Source organism: Cervus canadensis, chromosome 15 (genome assembly GCF_019320065.1).
Source record: "Cervus canadensis isolate Bull #8, Minnesota chromosome 15, ASM1932006v1, whole genome shotgun sequence".
NCBI classification, from domain to species: Eukaryota; Metazoa; Chordata; class Mammalia; order Artiodactyla; family Cervidae; genus Cervus; species Cervus canadensis.
In genome coordinates, this window is record NC_057400.1 from 70,260,966 (window position 1) to 70,280,575 (window position 19,610).

Below are 19,610 nucleotides of genomic sequence, written 5' to 3' on the forward strand. Positions count from 1 at the left end.
AGGGGGAGAAGGCAACAGAGGACAAGGTGGTTGGATGGCATCACCGACTCAATGGACATGAATTTGAGAAAAGTCCGGGAATGATGAAGGACAGGGAAAGCTGGCGTGCTGCAGTCCATGGGGTTGCAAAGAGTTGGATACAACTGAGCAACATACAATTAAAACTGGAGAGAGAAATGGCAATCCACTCCAGTATTCTTGCCTGGAAAATCCCATGGACAGAGGAGCCTGGCAGGCTGCAGTCCATGGGGGCTAAAAGAGTTGGACATAACTGAGGGACTGAGCACGCAATAAAACCAGAATACAATTCAGAAATACACTCACACATGTACACTCAGATCATGGACTAAAGCAGCAGTATAATTCAATCAACAAATGATGCAAAAAACAAAAAAACAAAAAAAAAAAAAACAAATGATGCAGAACCAAATGTCTACCAGTAGAGAAAATACTGAACCTTGATTCATACCTTCAGCTCAGTTCAGTTCAGTTGCTCAATCATGTCTGACTCTTTGCAACCCCATGGACTGCAGCACGCCAGGCTTCCCTGTCCATCACCAACTCCCAGAGCTTACTCAAACTCATATCCATTGAGTTGATGATGCCATCCAATGATCTCATCCTCTGTTGTCCCCTTCTCCTCTGCCTTCAATCTTTCCCAGCATCAGGGTCTTTTCAAATGAGTCAGTTCTTCGCATCAGGTGGCCAAAGTATTGAAGTTTCAGCTTCAGCATCAGTCCTTCCAATGAATATTCAGTACTGATTTCCTTTAGGATGGACTGGTTGGATCTCCTTGCAGTCCAAGGGGCTGTCAAGAATCTTCTCCAACACCACAGTTCAAAAGCATCAATTCTTAGGTGCTCAGCTTTCTTTATAATCCAACTCTCTTACATCCATATGTGACTACTGGAAAAACCATAGTTTTGACTAGACAGACCTTTGTTGGCAAAGTAATGTCTCTGCTCTTTAATATGCAGTCTAGGTTGGTCATAACTTTTCTTTCAAGGAGCAAGTGTCTTTTAATTTCATGGCTGCAGTCACATCTGCAGTGATTTTGGAGCCCCCCCCCCCCAAAATAAAGTCTCTCACTGTTTTCATTGTTTCCCCATCTATTTGCCATGAAGTGATGGGACTGGATGCCATGATCTTAGTTTTCTGAATGTTGAGTTTTAAACCAACTTTTTCACTTTCCTCTTTCACTTTCATCAAGAGGCTCTTTAGTTCTTCTTCACTTTCTGCCATAAGTGTGGCATACCTTGACACATACGTTAGTCATATATAAAAATTAATTCAAGATGGCTTGCAAAAAAGATCCTAATGACCCAGATAACCATGATGGTGTGCTCACTCACCTAGAGCCAGACATCCTGGAGTGTGAAGTCAAGTGGGTCTTAGGAAGCATCACTACAAACAAAGCTAGTGGAGGTGATAGAATTCCAGCTGAGCTGTTTTAAACCCTAAAAGATGATGGAACAACAGACTGGTTCAAAATTGGGAAAGGAGTACATCAAAGCTGTATATTGTCACCCTGCTTATTTAACTTATATGCAGAGTACAGCATGTGAAATGCTGGGCTGGATGAAGCACAAGCTGGAATCAAGATTGCCAGGAGAAATATCAATAACCTCAGATATGCAGATGTCACTACCCTTATGGAAGGAAGTGAAGAGAAACTGAAGAGCCTCTTGAGGAAGGTGAAAGAGTGAAAAATCAAGTTTAAAACTCAACATTCAAAAAGCTAAGATCATGGCATCCGGTCCCATCACTTCATGGCAAATAGATGGGAAAACAATGGAAACAGTGACAGACTTTATTTTCTTGGGCTCCAAAATCTTGCTCCTTGGAAAAAAATCTATGACAAACCTAGAGAGCATATTAAAAAGCAGGGACTTTGCCAACAAAGTTCTGTCTAGTCAAAGCTATGGTTTTTCCAGTAGTTATGTATGGATATGAGAGTTGGACCATCAAGAGGGCTGAGCTCCAAAGAACTGGTGCTTTGAACTGTGGTGTAGGAGAAGACTCTTGAAAGTCCCTTGGACTACAAGGAGATCAAACCAGTTAATCCTAAAGGAAATCACTCCTGCATATACATTGGAAGGACTGACATTGAAGCTGAAGCTCCAATACTTTGGCCACCTGATGTGAAGAGCGAGCTCACTGTAAAAGACCCTGATGCTGGGAAAGGTCTAAGGCAGGAGGAGAAGGGGACAACAGAGGACAAGATGCTTGGACGCCATCACCGACTCACGGGACCTGAGTTTGAACAAACTCTGGGAGATGGTGAAGGACAGGGAAGTTTGGCATGTTGCAGTCCCTGGGGTCACAAAGAGCTGGACACTGCTGAGAGACTGCACAGCAACATTCATGCAACCACTGAATATTTTTCACAGGATCTTTAACAGCAGGGGGATGAGCACAACCACGGGACATAAACTGGCACAGAGTTCTCAAGGGGGCGTCTGACAGGTGGTGTTTATTCCATCTTTCTCTATACCCTGTGTATTATATATATATAGGTACACAGGATTTATTCATTAAAATTCAGTGTTGAAATACAAGTATTGAATGTGACTAAGAAGAAATACACCTAATTGTAACAGTAGTTACCTCAAAGTGAAGAGATGAATACTTTTTATTTTCCTATTCATTATGTACTTCCCAGATTTTAAAAAATGACCACATTTCTATAACCAGGAAGAAGATGCTCTTTTAAAAATATGACAATGCCCAGAGTTCTCTGGAATGATATTATTGTTTAGCAGAGCTCTGGTTGCGCATGAACAAGCAAAGTAAACCCTCTGCCTGCCCACCCTCCCTGGCTGATGCAGGCAATATCTAAAAGACTCAGTTTACAGTCACAGATTTGGAAACATTAGGGAATGGCACAGATACATAGGGAATGTGGGGTTAGGCATATTCTTCTTGAAAAGTGGTCTTTTCTAGTTGCTCATCTTTAAAATTTTTTTTAAAAGGACTATTTACTCATTGAGGACTTAAAGTACTGGAGATACAGTACTTATTTATAATAAACCAGTATCATAGTATGAGCTTTTCCCAAATAAATTATGAAACTCATTAGAAAAGTCTTACTTATAAGTGAATTTATATATTAATATCTTCCCGTTCACTTTTCCTACAGGCAGCATAAGAGAAAGACCACCTTCAAAGTCAGCCTGTGCTGGGTTCAAACCATGGAACCAGCAGTCCTGTATCGACTGCATGCCTCAACTTCTCTCCTACATCACACCTCCTGGGATCCAGGTCCCTATACTGTCCCCTCACACTCTGAACCTGGGCTGGCTCTGAGTATACCACTAGAATGTGGCAGAAGTAGTATTGTAAGACTTCCAAAACACGTCACAAAGATCGTTCAGCCATCTCTTTAGTCTTTGGAAGATTTGGTCTAGACGAAGCTATCCAGCACATAAGGGGTATGACTTCCCTGAACCGACCACTATGGTGTGAGAAAGCCCAAGGTGGTCATGTGTGAAGAGACTACAATAGTGACAGAGGTAGGGAGGAAGGGGGAGAGAGAAAAAGAGAGGGGGCTCAGGACTCTCCCTAGCTGCTTCAGCTGTCCCGAACAAGTGAGTGAAGAAATCATCTCAGATGGCTCCAGCCCCAGTCACCGTCTGACTGCAACCCACTGGAAGACCCCAAGGAAGCAGGGCCCATCTAAGTCCAGACAGATGCATGAGGCTGGGACATCATGAGTCTTGTGTAAGTAGCAGCCTTCTTTACCTTCTCTTCTCCTGGAAATACTATCAAGTAAACCAGATATGCACAGGCTATGGAGCCACTTGATGCTCTTAACAACTGCACCCTGTTCCTTATCAGTGATCTCCCCTTGGAGCTGGACAGGGTTACAGGTTTTCAGATCTGGCAGTAACTCTGGTTTCTGTTGCTTAGTAGAGGCCACAGGTAAATGAGGTCAGCTCTGAGTAATTTGAAGAAAGCTCACAAATAAAATACAAGGTTCAGTTTTACCCTCTTGACTACACGGATACTCACGGCCAGTTAGATGGCATATTGAGTGCCCACCATACGCTTCCCCGTTGACAGGACGTGTCCCCTGCCTTGAACAGCCATGATCCAGGGGGCACACAGACAAGTGAACAAGCCATTGTACCACAGGTTTCAGGGGCAGAAAAGGGTTGAGGATAGGCACAAAGAAGACATACAGCAGGAGAAGGAGCCAATTCCATCTGTCAGGGCATGGAGGAGTCACAGAAGCTGAGAAACTAACCGCAGGCCCAAAGGATGGCAAGGGTGAAGACAACATGTGTCCACCTCATCTTCGGGTGTGGGGGTACATGCACCTGGGTGTGTGCCTGGGAATGACAAGAGAGGCAAGGAAAAAGTGTACTTTCGACAGCCAGAGAGCACGTGCCCTTCAAATCAGTACAGGAGGCTTGAGACTAGCAGGCGGGATACTAGGATTCCAGTTTTCACTCTCATGAGACAACTCACTCACCTTCTGAGCACCTAACAGTGTAACTACACATCTAGGCTGTACTCTTCTCAGGAAAAGAGACTATGAAATCTGAAAAGCATTTTTTTATTGTGGAAAAATACACATAAAAGTCACCATTTTAACCATTTTTAAGTGTACAGTTCCATGGCATTAAGTACATTCACTCTGTTGTACAATCACCACCATCCATCTCCAGAACTATCCCATCTTACAAAGCAGAAACCCTGTGCCCATTAAACATTAATTTTCCACCTCTCCTTCTTACAGCCCCTGTGACACCATTCTACTTTCTGTCTCTATAATTTGACTACTCTAGGTACCTCATATAGGTAGAATCACACAAGGTTTGTCCTTCTGTAACTGATTTATTTCACTTAGCATAATGTCTCAAGGCTCATCTATAATGCAGCATGTGTCAGGATGTCCTTCCTTTTTACGACAAAATAATATTCCTTTTAAACGTATATACCACAATTCGTTTATCCATTTATCCATCAATGGATATTTTGGTTGTTTCCACGCTTTCTCTATTGTGAATAATGCTCCTATGAACAAGGGTGTGCAGATATCTATCCAAGCCCCTGCTTTTATTTCTTCTGGATATATATACTCAGAAATGGAACTGCTGGCTTCTATGGTAATTCTACATTTAATTTTTTTAAGAACTTCCATATTGATTTGCACAGCAGGTATACCATTTTACATTCCCACCAACAGTGCACAAGGGTTCCAATTTCTCAACATCCTCAGCAATGCTTATTACCTCCTACTTCTTTTTAAAACAACGGCCATCATAATAGTCATTAGGAGGTATCTCCTGGTTTTGATGAAAGAGAATTTTTTAAAAGTTCGTGATTCTTCCAGGCCTAGGACATTCTAATAGAATTACTCATCTATGCAGTTCTCCAAAGCCTCCAGCAAATCCATACATACGACTTTCCTGAGGCTGTCTCTACAATGTCAGTCTGAGGGTAAGACATCATCCCCCTAGCTAAGAGGCTCCATCCTAGCCTATCTACCAGCACAGGAATTCTAATATCGCAACTGGCTTTCAGCAAACATCTACTCGATGATTACCTTGCTTCTCGTTTATAAGCTCTGCTTCAAGTGGGTTCTAACACTAAACATATTATCAATGTCCTGTAGCCCCAGGTGCTCCCGGACCACTTCCCATCTTCAGAGTCCTTCAAAGCCAGCCCAGAAGTGAGGCCGTTCACCTTAAGCCTGTGCTGTGGATGGTGCTCCTAGCCTATTCATTTTCATTCCACGCGTGGTATTCTATTCAAGGTCCTTTCAAGAGTGAGTGAAAGCTAGTAACAGAGGAAGCTGTACCCCAACCCCTCCGCCCCATAGAAGGGCTGTGACCAGATTGGTGGCTCTCCTGAAGCTGAGAGCTTTCAGCTTTTGAGTAAAGAAATACTGGTGCGTGGCAATGCATTAAAGTTGAAACTTTCAGTGAGCCAGCTTTTTACAGAGGTAGAAACCATTCCTTAACATAAGAACGTGACTCTCCAGTTTTTAGCCACCTCCTCTGTCCTCCCATCTTCTCCATTTCAGTCATTTCATAATGGCCAACTATGCTGCTTGTCAGCAGAGGCAGAAAAAGGATCCAGGAGGAGTCGATTTTGGAACTATGTGTCCTCAATACCTACAAGAGTGTCTGACATATAAGACGACTTTCATGAATATCTGCTGAACAAATCAAAACTAATTTATCAAAACAAGACTATATGTCCATACTCTATCATCATGAGGAACCCAGCTAGCTTGAATTAGTAATGGTGGAGAGTAACTGGGGAAGAATGAAATTAGCAAATATCACAGTTTCACTCATTAATTTAAAGGCATAGTGTGCAAGCATAAATAAAAGCATCAATAATTTTTTTTCAGGTTTCTGTGGGTTTTTTTCTTGTTCACTAACTCCCTTGAACACATAAGCTCAGCTGAAACAACACATTTAGTTTTACTCAATAATCATTGTTTTCTGGTAAGTCTATATCCAGGTTTCCCTAGATTTTACCTAATGTCACATGGTCACGTGTCCTCAGGCTCCTCCTGGCTCTGACAGTCTCTCAGACTTTACAGCCTTGACAGGAGGGCTGAAGATATTTCGCAGGCTATTTCTGAATTCAGCTTTGTGTGGTGTTTTTCTCATGGTTCGACTGGGTTGTGGGTTTGGGAGATCATGTACCCATCCTATCAAGGGCACATATGTTGCTTATTTTTTAATTACAGCAAATACTTCACCCTAAAGCCCCTCAAACTGACAGGTGCTCCCTGAAAAGTGTGCAGCTGCCAGACGGCTGTTTCCTACCTGAGAGTTTACAGCCGCAGCCGACGGAAACTACATTAGATTTCATTTAGATCTTATGTATAGACTGCAACGTTTTCCCTTTGAAGCTGAATTCTTTAACAAATATCTATGATTTCATATTTTCTCTCGAGGTTGTAGGTCCCTTTATCTCTTTCCTCAATTCACTCATGGCTGAACATCCAGGGCACTCAAGAGAGTTTCACTTGTATTCTAGAATCTGAACTATTAAATGAGTTAACTTATTCTTAAACCCATGACCTGGTGGCTTCCTCCTTCCCAGAGAGCTCCTAACACTACTCTTGTGGAACACAATGAACAACCACAAGACCTCAGTCCTTCTGGACATTAGCAGTTAATGAACTGCTAATGACATTAACTGGTTCATTAGCAGTTTTAAAGCATGCTACATCTTGCCTTCAGTAAACAGTCTTAACCTCTCTTAGCACACAGGAACACTGGCAAAGAACTCTGCCACATCTCTCACTTTCCACACTGATAAGAAGTGTCCACCCCAAGCAATATTCAGTCGGCCCATTCTTGGTTATTTTAATCTGTCTTGCGTGTTCTTCACACTGAAAATCATTTGTTGTCAAATAGGTCAAATCTAAACCAAAGATGGTTCAGTCAAGGACCTCAGGAACAGAAGCCGCAGGAAAGCACAGACTCGGAGGGCAAGCGCCTCCCTGGCCCGCAAGTGCCACCCTGGCCTGCCTAGCGCACATTTTCTCTTCTGCACTGCTGCGGCCACTGCAGGCAGAGAGGTCAGCGGACCCTGCCCTCCAAGAGCACCCCTGGCCCGAGCCACAGCAAAGGTCGCTCCTCCCGGTCCGGCAGTGGGCTCCGACCATTCCAGGAATACTGCAGACAAGAAGCTGTCCCTAAGCAGCCGGCGAATGCAGGTGACAGGGACACCGGGGCGGCAACCAGAGAGCAGGTCGGCGGGCTGCACGGCTGCAAAGGGATTGGGTCTGCGAGGTAGGAAAGAGGTCTGCTGGAAAAACCGCAGAAAACTGAAGACGGCCTTGGCAGCCGCTGGGAAGGGAGAAGAACAGTGGCGGCGACACCACTACCATCGCTCAGGGCGGGCGGCTGATTTCCCCGGCAGCTTTCCTAGCTGAGACGCTCCTGGCCCGCAGGGCAGCGTCTGTGCCTGCGCTTCGGGTGGGCTAAGGGGTCTCCCACCCGCGCAGCTCGCCCTTCGGAGGTGCCCCGCCCGGTCTGACGACCCGAACACTCCCCTACTTGAGGCAGCTCCTCTCCCAACACCCGGCGGCGGCTCCCTCCACACCCCCCGCCCCCACCCCGAGCAGGGCCGCTGCCCGCCCTACCTCGCCGCTTGGCGCGCACGATGCCCTTCTTCTGAAGCACGAACGTGGACCCGTTCACCAGGCTCGACACTACGGCCACGCCCAGGCCGAGCGACACGGCGGCGGGGCTCGGGCTGCGCGCCCCCTCCCCGGCCGCCGCCGCTGCAGCAGCCGCAGTCCCCATTCCGCCCGTGCCCGCCCTCTGCGCCTGCGCGCTCGCCCGCCCGGCCAGAAGGCGGGGGCCGGCTCCACGGCCCGAAGCGACTGGGTGTGGGGCGGGGGGACCCTGGGCGGCACGGAGGCAGGGTGGAGTCTGGGCTCCTCGCGGAGGTCAGGTGGAGGGTGGATCCCGAGTTCTGGGAGGAGGGTGAGCGCCGAGAGGAAGCGAATGAGGGTTCGGAGCGCATTACGAGAGGCGGCGGTGGTGAGGGGTGGAGTGAGACGGTAGGTGGGTGGGTGTAGAGGCAGAGTTTCCAGATTTGGCAACTGCAAATACGGGACCGCCAGTTAAGTTTGCATCTCGGATAAACACATAATTTTCAGTGGTTGTCCCATGCAATATTCGGGACTGAAAAAGCGCCAAAAAGACGCAGTCCTAACTGGGACCCCCACAAAGCTGGTCCGGGATCAGCAGGGAGCCGACCCTGGGGCCTGAAGCCAAGCCAGCTATGGAATCTCAAATGGGACCACTAAATGAAGTCATCTGCCTCCGCTCTGGAGCTGTGAGCTTGTGATCATACTGTCTGTCCCAATTTATTTTTGATAAAACATACCAAATTTCAGAAAACACGGAACAGTATTTTAAAATTACTCAAGTGCACTACCCTAGCCTAATAGTTACTATTTAAAATGTTTTCCCACCTAAAGAACAATTTAATTACAGTATACAAAATAGTCTTTTTATTTAATATACCATAATCAGTTTTAATGTTGCTGCACAATAATTGTTTTAACGTATGGTGTTGGTGGTTTAGTCTCTAAGTCATGTCCGACTCTTGCATTCCCATGGACTGGGAACCTACCAGGCTCCTCTGTCCATGGGATTCTCCAGGCACGAATGCTGGAGTGGGTTCCCATTTCCTTCTCAGCATTAAAGTTCTCATACAGAAATACAGAAATGATAGTATCATCTCCCGTAAAGGTAATTACCATAATCTGTGTAACTGTTCTTCGGCTGTTGTTGGTTGTTAGTGTTGAGTCCTGCCCCAGGCCATAGGTACAAGGACTTGTACCAAGGCCACAGAAGCAGAGCCCAGAATCAACCTCACCCACGAAGCTGATTGAACCCCTTTGTAACGTTTGCCAGAAGCCCCTGATCATCACTAACTCTAGACTCCTAACTCCAAGTTAGGCAAAGATGCCCACTCCAGTAAACACCCTATAGCGCCTCAACCACTCACCTAATGCCAGCCTTCCAGCTGGAATTTTTTTTGGCTTGAGGCTATAAAGATTGGCTACTAAGCCACAAAAATACTGACTCTCCCTGGTCTGTCAGGAGGTAGGCCTGCTGCACATATAGCACGTTCATTCTCTTTGCTCCTTGCTCCTAATAAACTCATTCCCTTCTGAAATACTCTGGAAATTCTTTTCCAGCCTAAGCTCAGACTGCTTCAACAGTAAGGTTGCTACCAGTTTGTTTGTTTTTCTATTATAAGTGACCATTTTCCTAAGTTTTAAAAATACTGAAGAGTATCAGTCTATACCTATATACATCACTCTTTGTGAAGCAATATAAAATCAAATACTATTTCAGTATGAAAACTTTTATGCTGAATGAATCTAGTCTTTTGCTTATTCTTTTTTATTGTGGTAATGTATACATAACATAAAACTTACCATTTTAACCATTTTAAAATATGCAATTCAGTGGCATTAATTACATTGACAATGTTGAGCAACCCTTACTGCTATTTCCAAAAGTTTTCCATTATTACAAACAGAAACTCTATAACTATAAAGCATATCCCATTTCCCTCCCCCTAGTCCCTGCTAAGCAGTAAGCTACTTTCTGCCTCTGTGAATTTGCCTACTTTAGATATTTCATATAAGTGGAATTGAACTATATTTGTCTTTCTGTGACTGGCTTGTGTCACTCAGTATAACATTTTTGAGGTTCATGCATGTTGTAGCATTTGTCCATGCATGTGTTGTAGCACTCCTTTTTATGACTGAGTAATATTCCATTGTAGGTGTATACAGTAGTCCCCTCTATGCAAGGTTTCACTTTACTTGGTTTCAGTTACCCAAACTCAACGTGGTCTAAAATGTTAAATAGAAAATTCCAGAAATAAATAATTCATAAATTTTAAATTGCATGCTGTTCTGAGTACTATAGTGTGATGAAATCTCATGCCATCCTGCCCAGGACATGAATTATCCCTTTGCCCATTGTATATCATCCATTTGGTCATTTAGGAGCATCTTAGTTATCACATCAACTACTGGTAGCACAGTGCTAATGTTCATGCAACACTTATTTTACTTAATAACGGCTCCAAAGTACAAGAGTAGTGATGCTGACAATTTGAATGTGCCACAGAGAAGCTTTATTTATTTTTTTTTTTCTGGAGGGGGCGGCTGGCGGTGCGACGGGCTCACAGAGAAGCTTTAAAGTACTTCTGTCATGTGAAAAGGTGAAAGTTCTCAATTTAATAAGGAAAGGAAAGAAAAAAAAAGTGTATTCTGAGGTCATAAGATCTACACCTAGAATGAATATTCTATCCATGAAATTGTGAAGAAGGAAAAAGAAATCTGTGCTGGTTTTGCTGTTACACCTCAAACTGCAAAAGTTATGGCCACAGGGATAAGTGCTTAGTCAAGAAGAAAAAGGCATCACATTTGTACAAGATATTTTGAAAGAAAGACTATATTCAGATAACATTTATTACCATGCGTGCATGCTAAGTTGCTTTGAGCAACACTGTGGACTGCAGCCTACCAGGCTCCTCTGTCCATGAAATTCTCCATGAAGAATACTGGAGTGGGTTGCCATGCCCTCCTCCAGGGGATTCCCCTGACTCAGGGTTTGAGCCAGCATCTCTTATGTCTCCTGCATTGGCAGACTGATTCTTTACCACTAGCACCACCTGGGAAGCCCCTTTATTACAATGTATTATCACAATTGTTCTATTTTATCATTATTGTTGTTAATCTCTTACTGTGCATAATTTACTAATTAAACATCGTCATAAGTATGTGTTTATGGGGGGGGCGGGGAACACAGTATATATAGAGTTCAGTACTACCTGAGGTTTCAGGCATTCACTGGGGTTCTTGGAACGTATTGCCTGCAGGTTAAAGGGGACTTCCCTGGTAGCTCAGATGGTAAGGAGTCCACTTGCAATGCAGGAGACCGCAGTTCAATTCCTGGGTCGGGAAGATCCCCTGGAGAAGGGATGGCTACCCACTCCAGTGTTCTTGGGCTTCCCTGGTGGCTCAGCTGGTAAAGAATCCGCCTGCAAGGCAGGAGACCTGGGTTCAGTCCCTGGGTTGGGAAGATCACCTGAGGGAGGGTATGGCAACCCACTCCAGCTTTCCTGCCTGGAGAATCCCCATGGACAGAGGAACCTGGCAGGGTATAGCCCGTGGGGTCGCAAAGAGGCAGATCCCATTGAGTGACAGAGCACAGCACGAAGGAGGACTACTACACAGCATTTTGCTTATCTAGTCATTTTTTGATGGACAGTTCGGTTGTTTCTACCTTTGGCTGTTGTGAATGTTGTTGTGATGATCACTGTCATGAAAGTATCGATTGGAGTCTCTGACTTAAATTCTTTGGGGTATATACCTAAGAGTGGAATTGCTGAGTCATGTGGTAAATGCTATGTTTAGCTTTTTGAAGAACCACCAAACTTTTCCACAGCCACTATACCATTTTATGTCCCAACCAGTAATACATGAGGGTTCCAATTTCTCCAAATTATCACCAATACTTATTATTTCCCATAGTCTTTTTCCCATGGCCATTCTAGTAGGTATGAAGTGGTTGCTTATTCTTTTTAATTATACTATTTAACATCAATGATGTTTTTTGGAAACCTAAACAACATCTTGTATCTTAAATCTCAGCAGAAGCAAGTGGACACAGCAGCAACAGCATTACCATGATCATAATGTTTTACTTTTCTAATAATGCTGTTTAAAAGAAAAAGACTAAAGCACTTTTGGAAAAAGAGGCATGCTAAGTTTTAAAAAAACTCAATACATTTAGAGAATATAACGTCATCTCAAATTTCATCTCGCTAAAGTAACTTATTACCATTGAGAACTCCACTCCAGACATATTTCCAGTATATGGATATATGGGTAGACATTTTATCCAATGGGAAGGCACATGTACATAACTTGGATTTAACATTTAAAAAACTGAAAAGAAACTGAAGTAACTACCCAAGATTAGATAAACACTAATATACCATAAGAGATATTAGTTCCTTAAAGATACCACTAAAATTTAAATGAAAAGCAATAGAGGTGGTAGTTATTATGTTTTTCTTAACTCCACATTTCAAACTTAGACAGTATCAATGAGAAGTGAGGAAATCGGCTTACTTTCTGACTCTTTGAAATGTTTTATATGTTGAGACATATAACACTTAGAGACTATTCTTTATTCATATGTATCTTAAATATATATGAATTGAGGTGCTCCTATGCTGGGTGCATAGATATTTACAATTGTTATGTCTTCCTCTTGGATTGATCCCTTGATCATTATGTAGTGTCCTTCCTTATCTCTTGTAATCTTCTTTATTTTAAGGTCTGTTTTGTCTGTTAGGAGGATTGCTACTCCAGCTTTCTTTTGCTTCCCATTTGCATGGAATGTATTTTTCCATCCTCTCACTTTCAGTCTATATGTGTCTTGAGGTCTGACATGGCTTTCTTGTAGACAGCATATATATCGGTCTTGTTTTTTTATCCATTCAGCCAGTCTGTGTCTTTTGGTTGGAGCATTTAATCCATTTACATTTAAAGTAATTATTGATATATATGTTCCTATTGCCATCCTCTAATTGTTTGGGGTTGATTTTGTAGATCTTTTTCCTTCTGTTGTATTTCCTGACTGTATACGTCCGTTTAACATTTGTTGTAAAGCTGGTTGGGTGGTACTGAATTCTCTTAATTTTTGCTTGTCTGAAGAGCACTTTATTTCTTCATCAATTTTGAATGAGATTCTTGCTGGATACAGTAATCTTGGGTGTAGATTTTTCCCTTTCAGTATTTTAAATATATGCTGCCATTCCCTTCTGGCCTGCAGAGATTCTGCTGAAAGATCAGCTGTTAAGCATATGGGGTTTCCCTTGTAGGGTACTTGTTGCTTCTCCCTTGCTGCTTTTAATATTCTTTCTTTGGGTCTAGTCTTTGTTAGTTTGACTAGTATGTGTCTTGGTGTGTTTCTCCTTGGGTTTATCCTGTATGGGACTCTTTTTGCCTCTTGGACTTGAGTGGCTATTTCCTTTTCCATGTTGGGGAAATTTTCAACTATAATTTCTTCAAAAATGTTCTCATACCATTTCTTTTTCTCTTCTTCTTTTGGGCTCCTATAATTCAAATGTTGGTGCATTTGATATGGTCCCAGAGGTCTCTTAAATATATATGAAAGTGAGTCATTGTTCATATCATCCTTTTACCAAGGTTTCCCAATCATCTTTGATTCACTGGAAAATTTTCAATGACTATATATTAAAAATAAACAACTATGGGTTCTACAGTCTTTGAGCTTTTTTATTTACAGAGAGTTTGCTTGAACTACAAAAATGGACATGTCTTATATTTCCAGGCCATAGTTTATTTTCCTAAAACTTTGCAGGTATTGTCCCATTGCCTTCTGACATTCAATGTTATTTTAAGTCTGAGTCCGAAGTCAGGGGAAATTGAACCCAAATATGGTATAAATAATGTTGAGGAATGTTTGTTAATTTTCTTGGGTACGGTAATAAAATTGTGATTATATTAATATCTTGACTATTACAGACAACTGTGGAAGTATTTATAGATGAAATAATTACACTGGAGCTTTCATTTTTTTTTAATTTCACAAGGAAAACAAAAAAGAGTGTGTGAGCATGTATGGAAATGGATTTGTCAAGCAAATGACACCTGTAACCACCCCCAGGGAAAAGTCCTACTGCATGGAGGATAGCAAATAGCATAGGAATGCCTGCCAGCAAGACTAGCAGTCCCAAGGTATCTACTCTTTCCATGGTTTGTAGATGTCAGGGTTGCCAAGAGAGACATGACTCATGTAGAGACTGGATGGAACACTTTACTCACATGCAAAAGAAGCAGGGCAAGATCAGGTTCAATAGTGGGCATTGGTCCCTCGTGTTCAGGGATGCAAATAAAAAATGCAAATGAGAAATCAGGAAAGATTTAAAAAGATGTTGTTTTCCTTCATCATAAAGTATTTCAAGTGTATATAAAAGTGCTGAGAATAACACTTTTTAAAAATCTATAAATTCATTCTTCCAAATCTGTCTGATCCTGTTATTTTGCTGTTTACATCAAATGTTTTAAGGAAATAGGTCATAGGAGAGACTCTCTTTATTTCACCCCTCTTCTGCCTAGTGCCTCCAGAATTATTTATTCCTGAAGCACAACAGCTCAATCAGGGTATATTACAACATTGCTCAATCTATATCATTCTTCCTAGCACACAGTATATCCTTTCTTTTGTAGATTGTTTTTCCTTCTTTCAGACAATTCTTTACCACTGTGGTTTTTTAAAATATATATTTTTTAATTTATTTGGGCATACAGTATCATTTAGTTGCAGCATGCAGGATCCATTTCCCTGACCAGGGATCAAACCCATGTCCCCTGCATTGACAGGTGGATTCCTAACTACTGGATCACCAGTAAAGTCCCTACCACTGTGTTTTTTAAATATCCTCAAACTATCCCTCTTCTTCTTAGGTTCTATCAGGTAAATTCTCTCTTTTAAAGACACCAGTTCTCTTTGTGTTGAATAGTATTTTATCTGTATTTTCTTAATTATCTCAACATATATTATTGGGAAAGACCCTGATGCTGGGAAAGATTGAAGGCAGAAGAGGGCGACAGAAGTTGGATGGTATCTCTGATTCAATGGACATGAACTTGGGCAAACTGCAGGAGATGGTGAGGGACAGGGAAGCCTGGTGTGCTGCTGTCTTTGGGGTCTTGAAGAGTTGGACACAACTTGGTGGCTGAACAACAACAACTAAAACCTCTAATAGGATAATGGTGGTGTTCTATTTCCTTAGCTCTGAAATTTTCTTTTTCATTTTATTCATTGTCTTGTTATCCAGTGTCTGAGTTCTTCTTTCATTGTTCTATGTTCTTATTAAGCATCTGTGTCAGGGGTTCCCAAGACCACTCAGTGGTTTGATGATTCACTAGCAAGACTCATAAGGACTCAGCATATAGTCATACTCATGACATTGGTTTTTTACAATGCAAGCCTGCAAAGCAAAATCAGCAAAGGGAAGGGTCCATGGGTTGAAGTCTGGAGGAAACCAAGAGTCAGCTTCCAAGAGTTCTCTTTCAAAGGTCACACAGTATATGCTTAATTCCTTCAACAATAGCTATGACAACATGTATGAAGTGCAATCTGCCATGAAAACTTGCCTGACCCCAAGAGTCTAAAGATTTTCTCTGTGGTCAGTCTTACACCAAAATTTAAGACTTCCTACAGGAAAGCAACATAACCCCTATTGTTTGCACAATAAACAGGCACAGTGAACCATCCTTATCAGTTAGTGGAAAAGATAATCATGAAGCTCTGAGAGGCCTAACTAAATCCAAGTTCCCAGAGGTCACCCAATGGAAAACTTTGCAAGCAGGCCTCTCTCAGGACAGTTTATCTACCTATCTATCTATCTGTCTGCGTGTCAGTCTTTCTCTTCCTTTTCTTTCTTTTTTCTCTTGGGTACTTGCAGTAAGAGTTTCCTCCATACATCAGTTATAGTCCGGAAAGTACACTCATAAAAGGTATCTGAATAGATAAACTAGGTGTCACAAAGCCAACAGATTGATTCTATTCATTTTAAAAGCAGGAGGAACTCAAGTCTTAGTCAGAAAAAAAATCCTTACTCATTTTTGCACACAGAGCTTCCTAGGTGGCTGGTAAAGAATCAGCCTGCCAATGCAAGAGTGTTAAGAGATGCAGATTCAACCCCTGGGTTGGGAAGATCCCCTGGAGGAGGGACTGGCAGTCCATTCCAGTATTCTTGCCTGGAGAATTCCATGGGGAGAGGAGCCTGGCGGGCTACAAATCCATGGGGTCACAGTGTCAGACATGACTGAGCTTGCACACACACAACTACAAACAGAACTAGAAAAGTTGTAAACTTAATTGGAACTGCCTAACTATTGTGTGGTGGAAATGTTAATGGATAGGCTGAGCACAACTTGGTGATCAAAGAAAGAACATTACATTGGATCCATTTATTACAACTTAAAGCCAAATAAATTCCAAGTGGATGAGTCTTTTAATGTTAAAAAGAGTCTCAGCCAATATCTTGATTTCAGCCTTGTGAGACCCTCAGGAGAGAACCAGCGAAGCCACGCTGAGTCCTTCCACACAGAAACTGTAAGATAATAAATATTTTTTAAGCCTCTAAGTTTGTTGTACAACAATAGATAAGTAATGAAGTCTGCTAGTTTTTTTGTGTGTGACAAAATTTTATTTGTTCCTCTATTCATATTTTCTATACACTGGATGTTACTTCTACATGTTTAATTAGATTCCAGTTCTACTTTTTAATGTTAAAAATATGACATAGATAGTGCTAATGATTTTACTTCTATTGCATCAAATCTGGAGGCACCCAATGCCTGGTAAGGTCAGTGGGTTCAGGTGATAAGAACCTGATCCCTGCACTTTAAACTCTCCCATCATCCTTTCAACTAATGGTTTCATTCATTGCCTGAATAAATTAATATGGTGAAATAGTGATTTTTATAAATCGGTCAGCTTTTCTACATTTACTAATTGGAATCTTAAGTGTGCAGCTTGGTCTATCTATCTATCTAACTGCTGCCCATATCAAGATAGACAAAATTCCTAAGACCCCAGAAGACTCCTTTTCATTTTATCATTTAGTTTGCTTTCTTGAACTTCATATGGTGGTGGTGTGGTCACTATGTCATCTCCAACCCTTGCGACCTCATGGACTGTAGCCCTCCAGGACTGTCCCTGAGATTTTCCAGGCAAGAATACTGAAGTGGGGTGCTATTTCCTTCTCCAGGAGATCTTCCTGACCTAGGGATCAAACTCTGGTCTCCTGAAATTCAAGCATATTCTTTACCAACTGAGCTACCAGGGAAGCCCTTGAACTTCATTTAAGTGAAACCATATAGTGAATTTTCCCTTGTAACTCATTTCTTCATTCAACCTAATATCTGTGAGATTAGTCCATATTATTGAATGTTCTACTGCCTCATTCTGTGTGTATGTGTGTGTGTACTCCATTAAGTGAGTATCACAGGATTTATCCATTCTCTGGTTGATGGGCATTTAGATTGTATGAACTTGGGGACTATTACGAATAAAAATGGTTATGGGATTTCCTGGTGGTTCAGTTGTTAAGAATCTGCCTGCCAGTGCAGGGGACTTAGATTCAATCCCTGGTCCAGGAAGATTCCACATGGCGTGGGGCAACCAAGCCTGAGTGCCACAACTACTGAAGCCTGCATGCTCTAGAACCTGTGCTCCTCAACAAGAGAAGCCACCATAGTGACTAGCCCTTGCTAGAGAAAGCCCATGTGCAGCAACAAAGACCCAGCGCAGCTGAAAACAAAATAAATATTTTTTTTAAATGGTTATGAACATTGTTATACAAATCTCCTTGTGGACATATGCACTTGTTTCTCTTCTGTAAATATCTAGGGGTGGAATTTCTGAGGGTAGAAATATGTTCACAAAACAACTTTGTAATGTGATTTTACTACTCTCCACTCCCGCAAACATTGTTTGACAGTTCTGATACCACCACACATTTACCAATACTCAATATCACACAGCATTTAACTTGTAACAGAGATAAAACAATGGAAATCAAAGTAGTATGCACATTCCCAAGTAATATTCAGTAAAGTACCAATTTTGTTCATCTAATTCTGGTACTAAAAACCATGATACAGCCAACTTGGAGAAGGAAGTTTGCAGAACCATCCCAGTTAGGCATGAGTCTCATACACTCCAGTCACAGAAGAAAGAGAAGGGGTGGAGGAGGTTTCTTCTGGGCATGCTGATCTCTCCTGACCTTGCTTGCTTGGCCAGAGAAAGAGTAAGGTGAGCAGAAAGTGGTGCCTTCTGCCCCATCCTCCATGGAGAGGCCAGCCCCTTGGCTCCTCTTTCAGGAATTATGAAATCCATAGGTCCTTGGTGTATTTATCCACTGAGCATGGTTTAAAGCAATGTCTTCCCAGCTCTGTTGAATGAGTCCCATGAAAAGAGCTGAGGCTGACAAGGGGTTCTTGAAGGAAGAAGCCCTCTGGTCAGGTCTTTGGGCCTCTAGTTCTTGTGACTGAGCTGAGACTGTCTAGGGAAAGCCTGCTTGGCTGGGCCAGGGAGTCCACAGTAGTGATGCCAGCAGGTCCCAGGGTCTGTGGTAGAGTCAAAAGGCCTTGAGAAATCAGTGTTTAGCCCCATCTGAAAGAGTGCTCATGTTACTGAATGCACTGAGTCCTGCTGCTTGAAATTTACAAAATAAATTACGTGCTCACAAATAGTAGAAAAGAAAAATGACCTTAATCAGAATGCCAGAAATTCAAGGAGTTGGTAGGCTCAGTGTCCCAAAAAACCACCTCTGAAGATTCCGCTTGTCCCTGCAACTTTTAAAGGGGAACAGGAAAGTAAGCTCAGTCATTGACAGAGGGAGTCATCACCATCCTCTACTGTGTACAAGCTTGTCTACAGGCTTGTTGACCTCTTGTGATCTTCATCTGGAGGTATCTTGTTCAAACAGTTTTGGTACACAGTAAAAAGGGAATCTGAGCTCTTACAGAGACAAAAGAATGAACTTCACAAACACCCAAACACTCACGGTAGCAAGCAAACAGAATTTATTTCAGAGAGAAAGAAAGCACAAAACTCTCAGCATAGACACCGAGAGGGGGTGAAGTGCCCTAAAAAGGTGGGACTTACAGCAGTTTATATCCTTACTAGCATTGATTTGTACACTTTTGATTGGTTCTTACTTTTAATATGTGTCATTTCTAACCAATCAGTTTAAAGGTCACAATGTTTAACTTGACATCTTTATGTCTTCTTTTGATCCTCATACTCTTAGTTTTCATAGACATTAAGTCGCCATCCCATGACGTTTTTTCATGACCCCTGTCCATTTTACAATGGATCAGATGTATAGTCTAAAGATTAATGATCACCAGTTATTTTCCCCTCAGGAATATGGAACAGAAGTTAATTACTACCCTTTCCTGTATCGGAGTGCTGATAATTTAATCAGACCAAGGACTCTGAGAGCCAGGAATTTGGGACAAAGGGTATAGTTTTAGGTTAATGAAACGG

The 19,610-nt window shown here is 42.2% G+C and overlaps 1 protein-coding gene across 1 annotated transcript in view; it reads right to left on the reverse strand.

Moving 5' to 3' along the window:
• The window catches only part of NIPA1 (NIPA magnesium transporter 1), a 49,432-nt gene extending 41,104 nt beyond the window's left edge, over window positions 1–8,328 (reverse strand). Inside the window, exon 1 of the mRNA XM_043487888.1 lies at window positions 8,117–8,328. Coding sequence (XP_043343823.1) covers window positions 8,117–8,279 — 163 coding nt within the window. The 5' untranslated portion in view covers window positions 8,280–8,328. The remainder of the gene's footprint in view (window positions 1–8,116) is intronic.
• Window positions 8,329–19,610: the final 11,282 nt, after the last annotated feature.